This window comes from Neolamprologus multifasciatus, chromosome 13, assembly GCF_963576455.1.
Source record: "Neolamprologus multifasciatus chromosome 13, fNeoMul1.2, whole genome shotgun sequence".
Taxonomy (NCBI): Eukaryota; Metazoa; Chordata; class Actinopteri; order Cichliformes; family Cichlidae; genus Neolamprologus; species Neolamprologus multifasciatus.
In genome coordinates, this window is record NC_140451.1 from 15875852 (window position 1) to 15891238 (window position 15387).

The 15387-nt window shown below is 39.2% G+C and overlaps 1 protein-coding gene across 5 annotated transcripts in view; it reads left to right on the forward strand.

Moving 5' to 3' along the window:
* The window catches only part of khdrbs2 (KH domain containing, RNA binding, signal transduction associated 2), a 73162-nt gene that overhangs the window by 27661 nt on the left and 30114 nt on the right, over positions 1-15387 (forward strand). For all 5 annotated transcript variants that reach the window (XR_014877674.1, XR_014877675.1, XR_014877676.1 and 2 more), the window contains 2 exons: positions 4783-4929; positions 14300-14427. Coding sequence is in view for 2 of the 5 variants with exons in the window: in XM_085183253.1 (XP_085039379.1) it covers positions 4783-4929; positions 14300-14427 (275 nt within the window). In the remaining 3 variants the exon portion in view is untranslated. The remainder of the gene's footprint in view (positions 1-4782; positions 4930-14299; positions 14428-15387) is intronic.

A 15387-nucleotide genomic window follows, 5' to 3' on the forward strand; every position in this document is an offset into this window, starting at 1 on the left:
CCAAACTTATCCTAGCATGTACGCAGACAGCCTGCTGGATCTGGTATTCACACTCATAACAGGTCGCACTGTGCTGCTCTAGAGTTACATTGCTATTATTACTGTAGCCTCTGATTCAGACATTCAGACATGACAAAAGACTTTCAGCCTTATCGCCACTTTGGTGAAACTAGAGCTGCATTTCAATACATTGACTACATATTGAGGGCAAAACAGTGCAAAGGCTGTTGGAGCAACTTTACAGAGGCTTTAACTGATTTCATTTTTTACACTTTTTCCCCTCTTTTTTTACAAGACATTTGTTATTCGAATTTACAGCTTTCTTCAGGTTTATTGAGCTTGTGTAGCTTATAGCATGCTGCATAAAGTTTGGCTGTCTAATACTGCTGTTTCCTTTCACTGTCAGCATTTCCATAGCTTTGTTTGCAGCTCGCAGTTATGTGTAAAAACAAGTTCTTAAGTGTCTTTGGAGAGCACTTCCTCAGGAACATATAGCAGACAGGCATAGTTAGAGAACTGGCTGTGAACATGGAGGAGCATTTAGCAGCAGGGGTTTTCAGCACATACATCACTGTTTAGTTTGGATCATCCACCAAGCAGGACAAGAACACACTACAACGGACAGTCAGGACTGCAGAAAAAAATCACCAGTGTCACCTTGCCCTCCATTCAGGGCTTATAAAAAAAATCCAGAATCAGGAAATGAGCACACCCTGAACACCCTGAACACCCTGAACACGGCCACCTCCAACTCTTCCCCTATGATTGGTGCTGCAGAGCACTGAGCACCAAAACAACCAGACGCCTGTACAGTTTCTTTCCACAGGCTGTCACTCTGATCAACACTTAAATCACTCACATGGTGTCTGTACTAAACAGCCACCATACCTGCTACAAAAGCACGCTGTATATACTGTATGTGGTATATTCTATATACCACATACATACTGTCAAGTCCTCAAAGAAGAACACATATTGTTATTGTCTGATTGTCTATTGTGTTGAGTCCATTGAGTGCAGCAAAGAAAGAGGCGATCAATTTCTTTTGTGTGTACACAATAAAAATGATTTGGATTCTGATGATATTTAACAGAAAGATAAAAACATGAACTTCAAATAAATGCCACTGGAACAGTAAATGTAATTATGTTTAATTAATTACATATGATTATGTAATTATGTTATCATCAATAATGTAATCGCAGGACCAGAGAGACTTAAGCCCCTCAAACAAATCTGTTCTAATGTTCATCTGTGTAAATTATATACAGTCCATTTAATAACTATTCTGATTAAGGTTATGAATACGTGTATTACGCAGCCTTTAGATCATACACTTGCATCTACATACACACAGACTGATGCTTAAAATAATTTAAGCATGTCCAGCTGAAGTTATGCTGTGACCCTTAGATTTTCAGTATAGGAGTTTTAGGATGATCTTGATATGTACTTAGCCATGTATGCCCAAACTAAAGAAGCTTCTGTTTTTAGACATGAACAAGTTGGATTTTTTTTTTACACTTTCTTTTAAGACAACATGCAGCAGGAAATAGCCTGTTTCACACATAGTCCTACCATTTAAAAAAAAAAACTCAGTAGTGTGATTTAGACAAGCTGTCAGGATAGAGCGTGCACACGTGATGGTCACCTGCTGGAGATGAATGCACCAGTCAGTTAGCTGCTCTACTCGCACATCAGCACAGTCTGACATCACACAGTCTTTTTATTAGAGAGCTGAGAGGCTAACGTCCAGTCTGGCTGCGTTAGACGTTATGATTCTCACATGCACCTCGAGTCAGGTAATGTCTAGATATGTTTGTCTGGAAACAGCATTATTAGTACAAGACACACGCAGTTATTAATATTTATTTTACCAAGATCAATATTAATGCTATACATCCAAACATTTTTTATACCAAAATGGACCAAATAGATTGAGATTATCTATAGAATAGGTGAAATCAGTCATTTTTTTCTGTGTGCTAATACCAATATCATTATATAACTGAATAACTGTGACTAAGTAATAAGTGTTTAAACTTTGTATTATAAATAGAAATTAATACATTAAAAGTGCCCTTTTATGGACCTAATGGTGAGATGGAAAGTAGTCCTTTTGAAGGCACTGAGATGAGGATTTTTTTTTTTTGCACCATCTAATTCTTGGATGTACCTTGGCTGGTGCAGGAGTTCATTTACAATTTTGGCTTACTGCCACCAAGTCCATCGAGTTTGCTCATGTGCTACATTAACTTGTCTTTGGTGTGCTAAATTAAGTAAAGAGGCACTAAAATGTTAATAACAGTCAAACTGTCAGCAACATAACAGTTCATTTACCTGCATGCTTTGCTGAGATTGTTATACTGGACTGAGCGAGCTGCAATTTTAATGTTCACTATGTCCCCTGCTATGTCGCCGACATGGAAATTCATCTTGAGGAAGACACGTGTTTTTTTTCTAGTCCTTGTCCTCATAAAGTCCTCGGCTGTATTCACCCAGCACACAGGACAATAATAGACTCTTAACAGTTGACTCTTACCAATGGCTACATAATGATCTGATTTTGCTTGGTGTTATCTGAGGGGTATTGATTTTGTGTACGGTCTAGGCAAGTCTGAGGGATTCTGTGATGAGGCTGGCTCCCAGAGGTCCTGAGTGAAAGGCTGGCAGCCTTTCAAGGCATCTGGCCACAAGGCAGTGTCGAGCAGACGCCGCCAAAGCCCTATTACATTCAAAAGCACATTGCCTACACACATTTCTGCCACCTTATCCAGTTCCACATTTAGAAGCATCAGCCCAGCAGTAGGGTAAGGAAGGTAGGCTGGGAACATTTTCACAAGAGCACCTCACAAGCTAATATTAAACCATATGCTCAATATTACACTTTGTGTACAAGTAAGAGTTTATGTGGTGCATTTCACCTCTCTGGTTCCAGACTATTTCCTGGTAGTCAAGGTTAACACCGCAGGCAGGACAGAATATTGTTTATATACACAACATATAATCCTTACAGCAGTGAACCACACAATAGCTTCAATTAAGCAGGCAGTCACGCTATCTAGCGTATGCATATACTGCTCTCACTGTAAAAGTCTTTCAGCCATTTCAGGGACAAATTACTGTACCAGCTTGCAGACAGATTGGTCTGCCCACATGCATGTTTTGATCAGATACACAATAACCTAGGCTCGCTGACAGAGAAAGTGAAAAATGATGACATCTTGGGAGAAATTTTTAATTAAAGCCGATTTCTCCCAGAGGGAAGGCATTGGCCCTGTGATGCAAGGACAAAAGTTTGAAGCCCCAGATTGGCTGATAAAGTAAAGTGCATGAGTGGCACTCTCACTTCTCTTAACAGCCACCATCAAGGTGTCCTTGAGAAAAGCACTCAATACCCAACTGTTGCAGCGCAGGATGAATGAAAACAGGTTTAAAAAAAATCCTTAGTCAGTCTTTATTCTGACATGACTGAATATTCTGTACATTGTTCAGAATGCAGCCGCTGCGTTTGTAACCGGTCCAAGTAGAAAAAAGGCCTCACATCACTTCTGATTATTTGTTAAATGTGGAATTGATTTAACGCTCCTTTTAAAACACAGTTACCACTTGCCCCGAGCTATACTGCAGATCTTTTAAGCCGTTAATGTCAGCGTGAAGCCTAAGGCAGGTCTCGGCAGGGCACGGCTGAAGAATTAAAGGTGCTCCTGTGAACAGAGTCTGGAGGAGTTTTGTGTGGGAGTCTGTATTGAAAACATGTTTACTTCAGCGCACAATGTAAGATTGAGATCAGCGCAATGTGCCCTATCCAAACTGAACTTTCTCTCCTGAAATTCTTTCTTTTTGCCCTGCATCTTTGCTAAATGTGCAGTGCTGCGTTGCTTTAAAGCAGTGGTTGTTATTATTTCCCTGGCATGACTTTCTCCATAAGCTGACAAAAACTCACTTCTATATCCCACAGCTTTTACCAAATATTAACAATGATAGGGGAAGTGACTACTAGAAAAGCATCCAGCTGGAATTCTAGCAAGAATGGAAATCAGTGTGATAGCTTCAGCAAGCATTTGTTCATTTTCCCATTTAACTTAATTTTGATGGATATTTTCCTTTGGCAATCCATTACCTTTCTCTTCCATCTCAGAATATTTATTGAAAGGTTAATGCCTCACCTGTCCACCAGGAGACCTCACTCTGTCTGCCTGCTTAGTACACCTGCTCCTCAACAACCCTGAAATCTGCAATAAACACATAACAAAAAACTGATAGCAAAATTAATAATTAATCAATCAGCTCTTTGATAATCCAGCAATTTATGCAGTAGTGCAATTACTATGTGTTAACCTGAAGCTTGTATTGTGCTCTTTCAGTCAAGACCACTACAATAAAAGACGATTCTTCAATATGAAGTAAATGATATCTGGCGGCATGACTCTGTTCAGGGACCCCCTTCGTGCCTTGCATGTGCAGACGTGGAAAGCATAATGCGGGGAGAGCACACCTCCCCGCCCTTTTCCATCTGCATACACGAAGAGCTTGAGGCAGGGAGAATGATGGGAAGCCCCCGGCACAGAACTGATCAGGCATCAGTGACAATAGATAAGACATAAAAAGCATGAAAAGTTGGGGTGCAAAGCAGTTTGCAGATGTGCAGCATCTGTAGGGAGGATAAATGGCGCCTTGATTTATTCAAATTAAACATTTATATTAAAGATATTAATTTGGTGAATTTCTGAAAAAAAAAACACACACATAAACCTTCCCTTCCTCTTCTATTTTTCACAGGAAGAAGAATTAAGGAAAAGCGGGGAGGCCAAATACGCCCATCTGAGTAACGATCTGCACGTTTTAATTGAGGTCTTTGCTCCACCTGGAGAGGCCTATTCCCGCATGAGTCACGCCTTGGAGGAGATAAAGAAATTCCTAGTACCAGTAAGTTTAATACTTTACACAATTTTTCTTTGTAATTTTTATTCCTACACCGTCCTGTACAGTACAAACAAGCGCATTTACTGCTGACTTGACCATTTCTTCATCACCCTTATTAGCATGCAGCAGTAGGAGTTTACAGTATCGGGGGTTTGTTTAAATAAGAGGAAGATACGAGCGTGAAGCTTTTCTCTGCATTACAACTACCGTTCGACACTACATGCCCTTAGTTACAAATGAAAAATAATGTATTCAGCAATTAAAGTGCAGTATGGAACAACTTCCAAGACTCCAGCAACCTAGCCTGGAGAACTTAGCAATAATTAATGTGCATGTTGTGTACTCTCGCTGAGTTTAAGCTGTAAATATTAATCAAGCTTTGCAAATGTGACAAGTCTAATAGAGGAGCTGTGCTGCATGAGTCTGCTTTATGAAGTTCATGCTTCTTGCTATACTGAACCAATATTCTTGCAAGAATTTTGTCTCGGTGGGCCAGGAGGATGATGGTACCGCACTGAACAAAAGCAGCTACTAATGACTTCACAAAGTCTGCCAAAAAACAGTAGGGAAGTACCTGATTATAGATCCGCTCCTGATGTTTCTGTGTGCACGCTTTTAGGGAGAATGCTCGAAAACAGTGGTTAAACACTTCATCAGAAGTTAAGCTAAAAGCCAAGAGAATCTATTTATGTGTTTGTTGGCTGGTGAAAGGGAAAACTGATGGGAACAATTTTACCACTTTCAGTTCCTTGGTGCATTCTTGCTGCTCCTAACACAAACTTGTGAACATGTGACTCATTACCAAGTGGTGCAAAACAACCACGAGAACTTACCTGTGCTGTAAAGTGTTTCATACAAAGCAATTAGTTGAACCTTTAGAAGCTTATGTTTAAACCTGCTTTTCTAAGCCTTTTCCCCCTTAGTTTCCTATTTTTGCACTTGTGAGAAACTCAGTAATCTTTACTAAAATCAATCTTTACTTTTTTTTTTTAGTAAACTGCATTATTTGATGCTAATCAGTGTGTACACAGGACCAGCCGTGATATAGGACTAGTTGTTTTTTGATATATCCACTCATTCAGAGATTTTAGGTTAGTTATTTTAGATCTTTTGTAAAGATTTGTCTGCAAAATGACCTGGGAAAGAAGCAATTAGCTTTGAGAATGTACCTCCACAGTAATCTGAAAATGATTACCGTGGAAGTACATTTTGGGAAGGTGGATGTTAACAAAAATGCTCCTTTAATCCAAAATGAATGCAAGATTAAGAAAACTGTTAAATGCTGCTAGTTAATCAGACATTTCCAACACTAATTTCACGCTGAGTGAGAAAAATAAACCCCGTATTTACTGAAATTTGAAAAAAACACAATGCAGTAAGGTAGGCAACATCAAAATTCAGCTTACACCTTCTCCACATGACAATAAAATCACATTAAAAAAACTATAGTACCAATTTCAGAACACATGTTCGCTGCCTCGGGTGTATTATTAGGATTTTGCAAATAAACTGCACATAATGCAACACAGCAGGCATCTGTCAGTAGTAGTAGTGACAGATGTTTCACGCCTCAGGTGAGGAGTGGCATATACATGTCCTGCTATTTTTTTTAATTGCTGCATAATGCATTAGGAGCTGCATTGTAAAACATGTTGTCAGAGACGTGCTCTGATAAATCGTGAAAAGCAACATATGGTGGTTACAGGTGTATTTGCGGTGTACTCATGCATATGTGAAAGAAAAGTTGGATGAAGCCTTTTGTGGACCCAGAGTGAGCTGAGCAGTGTCTAGTAGCCGAAACCAAGTAAAGATACCAAGCTTAGCAATGCTGTCTTTGAAGACACAACTATAGTAGAACAGGATGCACAGTGCCAGAGCACTACAAAATGAACGGGCCACTGGTATGAATGCCTCTAACCAAACAAACACAAGCAACTTTCATGAGGGAGGCCTGAGGCCCAGACGTCGTCTAATGAGCTCTGTGCTCGCTGCTCAATACTATGGGAGCAGATTGGCCTTTGCCATAAAATACCAGAATTGGCAGGTCCACCACTGGTGCCCTGTGCTTTTCACAGATGAGAGCAGATTCACCTTGTGCACATGTGAGAGCCATGAATGGGCCTGGAGAAGCAATGGAGAACTTTATGTTGTCATTGTTCAGCATGCCCAGTTTTTTGTGGATCAGTGATGGTCTGGGGAGGCACATCCATGGAGAGATCCACAGACCGCTACAGGCTAGGCAACGGCACCCTGACTGCTGCCAGGGACCTATTGTCAGACCATATGCTGGTGCTATAGTTGCTGCGTGCCTAGTGCCTGAGTATCCAGGCAGTTCCTGGAGAATGAAGGAATTATACCATTGATTGTGCCTGCCTAACATGAATCCAATAGTACAAATCTGGAACATTATGTTTCCGTCCAACCAACATTGCCAGGTTGTGCATCAGACTACTGACTACTACTGAGTATTATTTTGAGTTGCTGCAATGAAATTTCCCTCTATAGGTTAATACATCACATTTCTATCAAATGATGCAGCATCCTTCTGTTTCTAACACATCCCACCCCATATCATTATAGCATCCAGCATGTTTTTTCCCATTGAGATCTGATGTGTTTTCAAAATGTTCCTTTAATTTTTTTTCCTTTTTTTAAAAAAAGCCCTAAAATATCCATCTCCTTAAGAAACTTGGCAGCTGAAAAATGGGAAAAAAAAGAAAAACCCCAAAGCCACAACAGTCTCTCAAGAGCACACTCCCAGCAGTATAGCAGAAGTTTACTTGGTCCTTCTCATCTTCACTTGTCTCTTTGGTCTCTCTTTGCCGAGTCTCCTGCTATTGCCAGAGCTCACTCCTTCTCTGTGCCAGGCATTCATCCCAAGGAAACAACTCCATGGCCTCCCTACCATGGCCTCCCAGCCCTGGGTGCCTTTGCCCATCTTTTTTTCCTTGCTTTGTTGTGGCGCTCTCCTGTCTCCATTTTTAAACAGGGTTGACAGGGCAAGTGTGCCTCATTGCATTCATTTGGTAGATGCTGGTAGGACGTTAGACAACCCCCCAAAACATTTCAGAAAACATACACATATCATACCAAAATAAAAACATGAAAACTATAAAATAATAAAAATCTATTAGCAGTAAAATATTACGATGTGGCACCAGGTGACACATTCACCAAAACTTGGTTGTTAGTATAATTAACTACATAGGGACCCATGCTGAATGTCAAATTACTGTAAAGAAAGATCAAACTTGTTTTTCGCACCCTTCTTCTTTCTGCTCTGATTGACTCTCTGTTGGAGCTGGCCTCAAGTGGCCATTTGAGGAACTGCAGTTTATTGCAGGGGTCAGGTTCCATACTGTTTTATACTTGACACTGATTATTTTATAAGAGCCTAATTATATTCAGCTACTCTTTTAATATGTTCAAAACATAGGTTTCTTTTCAGCTCAAGGGGAAATGTAGAGTGTAGCTCATACAGAAGTTGACCAAATATAAAACATTGACACAATTGATCATCCTGCCACAAACATGCTCGATTTGAATCAGAGATCCCCCGTGGAAAACTACCACTGACTCCAGCTGGCGTTTTGCTGGATTATGCTTCATAAACCAAACTAAACTCAACATGATGCAGCAGGCAGAGAGATGTGTAGCTGTCTGCCACAATGCCAGATGCGCGCTATGGTCACTTTTAATTAGACATTAGCATCAGTTGATCATTTGTTGTCCATCAGAAACAGAGCACATACAACTTGATTTGAATTTTGTCAGAAGCTGATACAGAAAGCTTACCAGGACTTACAATGAAGCAGAATTGCAAATCAGAAATCAGTCCTGTTAGCTCAGAATTTATGCATCTAAAAATAAAAGAAAAGCAAACGGGGACCTAATCAGTGCGTTACTGTAAAGACAGACGCTTGTGAGGCCTTCATCTTGGGCCAAACTGCAATGGAAGCATTTTGGCAGATAGCCGGTGACACAGATACTTTAATGAGATATACACTACTTATTTGTTTTTCCATAAAGTCAAACAAAATTAAAACTGCTGTAAAAACTGACCCAGGTGTGCTTGGGTTTACTCATACTGCACTATCCTAATTATTTGGCCCGGATATCCTGGGTGAGGAAGCTTAGAGACCACCTAAAAAATTGGTCAGGGATGCAGAGTTAAATATTCTGCATTATTATCTCCATAATAGAGCCAGACTGTGCACAGCTAATTTTCTGTGGTGCTGTTTGTGTTGAGTTAACTTTGAAAGAACTTGTAATGTGAAAGAACTTTTTAAAAAAAGATGCATTAGTTAGAATTTGATTCTTTAATAGAGCTTATCATTGTATTATATACAACTGGTGTGCAAAAAATATGAAGTCTTTTATCTAGTACAGAGGACAAGATATGTCTGAGCACTTTTCCTGAGGCAGTCTATTCCCCACTCTTTGTTAGATACACCTTTCAGCCGCTTGTTAATGCAAGTGTCTAACCAGCCAGTAACATGGGAACAAGTCAAAGCATTTAGTCATGCGAACATTGGCAAGACAAGCTGCCGACTTTCAAACTGAGCATCGGAATGGGGAAGAAAGGTGACTTTGAATGTGACATGGTTGTTTATCAAACCAGTCAAAATATTGCCTGGTTTAATGAGTCTCAATTTCTGCTGCAGCATTTGGATGGTGAGGTCAGAATTCTGTGCAAACAACATGATCCATCCTGCCCTGTATCAACAGTTCAGGTTATACTCGAGGATATATGGGAGGGATAATTCACTGGCGCACTTTGGGCTCCTCAGTACCACCTGAATATAATTCAAATGCCGCACCATACCTGAGTATTTTTGCTGACTATGTCCATGCCATTATGACCACAGTGCACCCATCTTCTGAATCTTAGTATAACTAAGTCAAGTTGCTTCCAGCAGGTTAACACACCATGTCACAAAGCTTAAATCATCTCAAACTGGTTTCTTAAACATCTCAGGGAGTTCACTGTACTCAAATGGCTTCCACAGTCACCAGATCTCAGTTCAACAAAGCACTTTTGGGATGTGGCGGAACAGAAGATTCACATCATGAATGTGGAGCTGATAAATCTGCATGTTTTTATCATGTATCATGAACCAACATCAGAGGAATGTTTCTAGCACCGTTTTGAATCTATACCACAAAGAATGAAGGCAGTTCTGAGGGTCCAGCCTGGTACTGGCATAGTTTACCTGATACATAGCACCCACATTTAAACATAGATTTTGTTAACACCTTCAAATTCAAATACGTACATTCACACTGCCAGACATTTCTACGAATCCAGTGAGTCTCTGAGTATACAGCTTTTTGATTCTTCAAACACAATAATAGCACTAATAGCACGACTCTACCCCTTAAATGCATTATGTTGGGAAACAAAACAATCTTATATAATCACTGTAATCCAACAAATGTCACACAATTTATTCAAAAGCTAAGACTGATCCCTTTTCTTTGGTTTATTCATGTCTTTTAACCCTCTCAGGCTCAAATTAAACTTTTTGTTGCTAATGCACAACCAAGTCCTGCAGTGGTACTTCTGAGTAAAAAAAAAACCTCATAAAATATGTATGTGGGGTAATCGGGTTGTTAGTTTTTAACTGTTGCAAATCGGCAACGCCTGCCTTGAGAGGGTTAATATGATGTTTTTGTTGGATAAATGTATTTACCTTGTTCAATACTGCCGCAGGTGTCAAAGGTGATCTGACATGACAGCGTCATTTGTAATAAAGCTGATGATTGAAGAATGCCAAATTAACTTGACTTGTTATTTTCTGGCCACAGAGACAAATAGCTGGCAGACGCAAACATCACAATGATTGGTAACGCTGCACTTCATGCGTTGACCTCTTTAAGTCTAACTTAAGCTCTGTGAAGGGCATTGCATGCGTACAAGGTCATGCATGGTCAGAATTAATCACAGTGAGCAAACAATCTGGCTCGAGAAGCCTCGGCTTGGGCTTTATCTCTGTATACTCATGTTAACACCTTTGTCAACAGTCTACTTTTACAAGCTCTGGCAGGTTTGTTGAGCTTTGAATGAGCTGCCAGATTCCTTATTAAGAGCTCTGCCAGTCTCCTTGAATTAAACAGAATGCTGTAGGCCTTATTTGTTCATTATAAGAACGTGCACAGTCTGTCACATGTCCACCACCATGGTTTCATTTTCTTCTTTCACGGTATGTTGGTGTCAGTGTTTTCAGTCTTTATAATCTGTTCATCATGTGGCCTGTGCATGACACACAGCCTGTTACTGTAAATGAAGACATGTCTGACATGCTGCAGTTTAATGAATGCTCAGTTTTGCTGCAACAGTATGTGTTCACATTCATCAAATCAAGGTTGCTCACTATAACAATGATAAAAATTTCTATTTTTTCCACCTCAAAATCATGCTCCATTAACTTCTTAAGAAACAGTGAAGGTCAGACATGTAAACAAGGAGAAGAAAATTTAAGTAGAGAGACACTAACCTCTTGTTTTTAGATATTCTTTCTATGGTTTGGAAATGAACTGAATGACTGAATAAAAAATGTGTGCTGCAAATCCTTCGACAATATGTAGCTGAGGAATTTGATCCCGAGGAAAATTATGAATAAATTAAAGAAGAGCGTGATTGCAGATTTGTCTGCTAAAACTGACGACTGATAACGAGTCTGCGAAAAGGGTTACATTTCACACATTTAGACAATTAATGAGTTCAGATTTTTTTGTGTTCACACAGAATTAGTTTAATCTAATAATAAGCTTTTGTTGAAGATCTGATTACATTCAGTCCTAACTATGCAAATCACAGAGTGGGTAAATGATGTCTTGTAATATCCTCATGACCAAATGTGATGTGATCCATAAGCCTGGCCTGTAGGTAGGAAAGGGCTAAACTCCACGTCAGGGGTATTGAAGCTGTGCCTCTGGCTCCTTTGTCCACCCGCCCATGACAAAAAAAAAAAAACAGATGACTTTGAAAATAGAAATAAAAAATTGCATTTTTAAATCGTTTTTATATTTATTTAACATTGTTGTAAATGATTACTTGCATTCTCCAATTGTAAAAATGTGCAGTCAATTTTCTTCAGGTAAAGTGTGGTTCACAGGTGGACCATGAAAAGTTATAGTATTCATAAATAGTCCAGTGCAGAGTGATCACATGTGGTAGGAGTTTGATCATTTACACGATTATTAGTGATAAAAGGCTAAAAAAAATATCTGCCCATGATTTTCATTTATTAAGCGAAAAAAACCTACCTGGCCCTATTTCAAAAATTGATTGTCCCCTAAACATAATAACTGCTGATGCCACCCTTGGCAGCAAAAACTGTAATCAAGCATGTGATAACTGGCAATGAGTCACATTATTGTGGAGGAATTTTGGCCCACTCTTCTTTGTCGAATTGCTTTAATTCAGCCACATTGGAGGGCTTTCCAACATTAGGAGCCTGGTTACGGTCATACCAGAGCTTCAGGTACAAACTGGTAGACGGAGATTCTCCTTCAGGAGTAGAGAGCAGAATTCATGGTTCCATCACCAAGCAGCAAAGCAGCCCCAGACACTACCATCACACTACCACAGAGTTTTTTTTTAATGAAAAGCTCTGTTAGTTTTGCAGCAGATGTAACGGGTCTAAAACCTTCCAAAGAAATTCAGCTTTTATCTCATCAGTACACAGAACATTTTCACCAGTCTTGGGGAACATCAAAATGTTTTTTGGCAAATGTGAGATGAGCCTTTGTGTTCTTTTTGGTCAGCAGTGGTTTTCTCCTTGGAACTCTCCCATAGATGCCATTTATGCCCAGTCAGTTTCTTATTGTTGAGGAAAAGAGGCCTGCAGCTCTTTGGATGCTTTTCCCTGCTCTTTTGTGACCTCCTGGATGAGTCATTGAAGCGCTCTTGGAGTATTTTTGGCAGACCCACCAATCCTAGGAAGGTTCACCACTGTTTTCTCCATTTGTGGATAATTGTTCTCACCATTGTTCACTTGAGTCCCAAAACCTTAGAAAAGGATTGTAACCTTTTACGGACTGATAGATGTCAATGCATTTGTTTCTAAGTCTGCTATTGAGGGTTTTTTGAATCATGACATGATGTGTTGCTTTTTGAGGACTTTAAGCCTACTTCACTTTGTCAGACAGGTTCTGTTTAACTTATTTCTTCATTCAGCTGCTCAGCTTTCCAAAAAAAATAACCATTAATTCATGATTTATCAAGGAGAAGGGAAGGGATGCAATTTCCTTTTTGCACAGGGCCACATAAATTTGAACATCTTTTTCCCCCTTAATAAATAAATTCATGATTTAAAACGTGCATTTTGTTTTTATTCGGGTTATCAGTGTCTAATATTAAAATTTGTTGGAATGTGAAGTGTGACAAATGTGCACAAAAAATATCAATAGGCTGACAGGCTGTGTCAAATCTAGAATAACTCTGTGTGGTGTCCATTGTATGGACACCACAAATTGGGTCTTTCAAGAGTAAAAGTTGAAATTGCTGCTCATAGTAACATATATTGGGTTTAAATGTTTGTTCAAGAGGACGTATTTTTCTTGGGGCTCTCCTTTTAGTCATGCGGCCATAATGTGCTGTCATAAGCAGTGACAGCCAAAGAAATCTGTTGCTGCCTTGGTGTCATTATAGAAACATTTCGCCCATGGTAGCGAATCCCGTGGACTCGGTTTAAGTGTTTCGTAAAAGAAAAAAAAAAAACCACACTTGTTTATCTGTCACCAGTGACAAGATAATGAATGCTGTTTTGTCCACTCCCTTATCTGCTGTGTAGCGATCCATATCATGTTGATAGCGGGCTGAGAAAAATGGTTCAGAATCGCAAGATAACAATATTCCACGCAAAGTTGTTGAAAGTGTCAATTACGGTCTGTGTGCAGACAAATCAAGGACTATTTTTGTATTGCATTAAAGTGAGAAAAATATTTGTCTGATTTAATTTCCCATTTCTGTCCTTCTCTTCCAACATCAAGATAAATCTTGCCCTAAATTTGTTGGTTAGACACCTTTTCTTTTTTCTGGCCATCTGGGAAGTTAACACTAGTCTTCGAAACCTAAACAGGAAAATAGTTTTTCTTCTTTCCCCAACAAACCCGCGGCTCCTTTGAGAAATATTTATTGCCTTTTTCTCCACCACTAATCTTTCCTCTGCATTTTGAGTCAAACCATAACCAAAAGATTCTTCACTGGCTAGTCACCGCTCAGCAAAGCCACAAGCTCCCCTTGGGTGTCGAGATAATTTTAATTTGATGACATTTGCTGCTGTTGCAAGCATCTGTTGCAGTCAGAAGACAAATGACCTTCTCTGTTTTGTTTTCTTACGAGACGTGCTGCATTTTGTTTCCACAGGATTACAATGACGAGATCAGACAGGAACAACTCCGAGAGTTATCCCTGTTGAACGGCTCTGACGAGTCAAGCAGAGGGAGGAGTGTTCAAGGGAGGTGTCTACGACCAACAACCGCAATAACCACAAGGTAAAGTTTTAATTACACTCACAAGCACACATAAATACATAATATTTATACAGACACTTCTCATCCTAATTATTAGTTTATTTAAATTATTTTTTATTTTTGGTGTTTTATCATTTTTACTGGTGTGTTTCTTGTGTGATATTTAAAACCATTTCATTTTATTTTTACTCTTTTATGAATTCACTTGCTTACATCTGTGCAAAAGCCAAACTCACATTTCATTTCTTTATATTCTGAACTGTATTTTTTTTAAGTCTTCTTAAACTATACTTTTATGTTTGAAGGTCTTTCCAAGTTTTTCCTTTGGACACTGGCTGCTTTATTACCAGTTTTTAAGTGCAGTCTTTGTACTTGACCACTTGTTTGTTAGGCCACTTAATACTGACCTATGGAGGATTCAAGTATAAAAAAATCACCCAAACCAGTCTCATGTTTACACAAGAAACAATTCTAAATTGCTTCAGGCACTTTTTACTTTGTAACTTCTTGGCTGCTGCAAAAACGTCTTTAGCTGAAGTATCCAAAAATACTTGAATTGACCATGAATGGCATAAAATTGTATTTTTGTACCAACAAAGTGATTCCTTAAGAGCTTGTTGCTGAAAACTTGGTATATCTACAGCAACAGTATCTCAAAGTCATGTCTTTAAGAAATAGCAAAAAATCCAGCAAAGATGGAATACAGGACCTGAAATATGTGTCTACTGTTCGCTGAAACCTCATTAGAAATCATCACCATGGAAGCACAGCTGTCAAAAAGCCATTCTTAAACAAGGGAAACGGGAAGAAAGGGCTGAGGTATGAAAAATTACACAACAACTGATTTTAAAATCAGCAGCAAAAAAGTCTTTTGGTACTCCATATCCATAGTCTATATTTTTCTGTAAAACATGACAGGGGCTCTGTCATGGTTTAAGGCTGGTTTAAGGAAAAACAAGATCTCTCATGTTTAATAGTCAA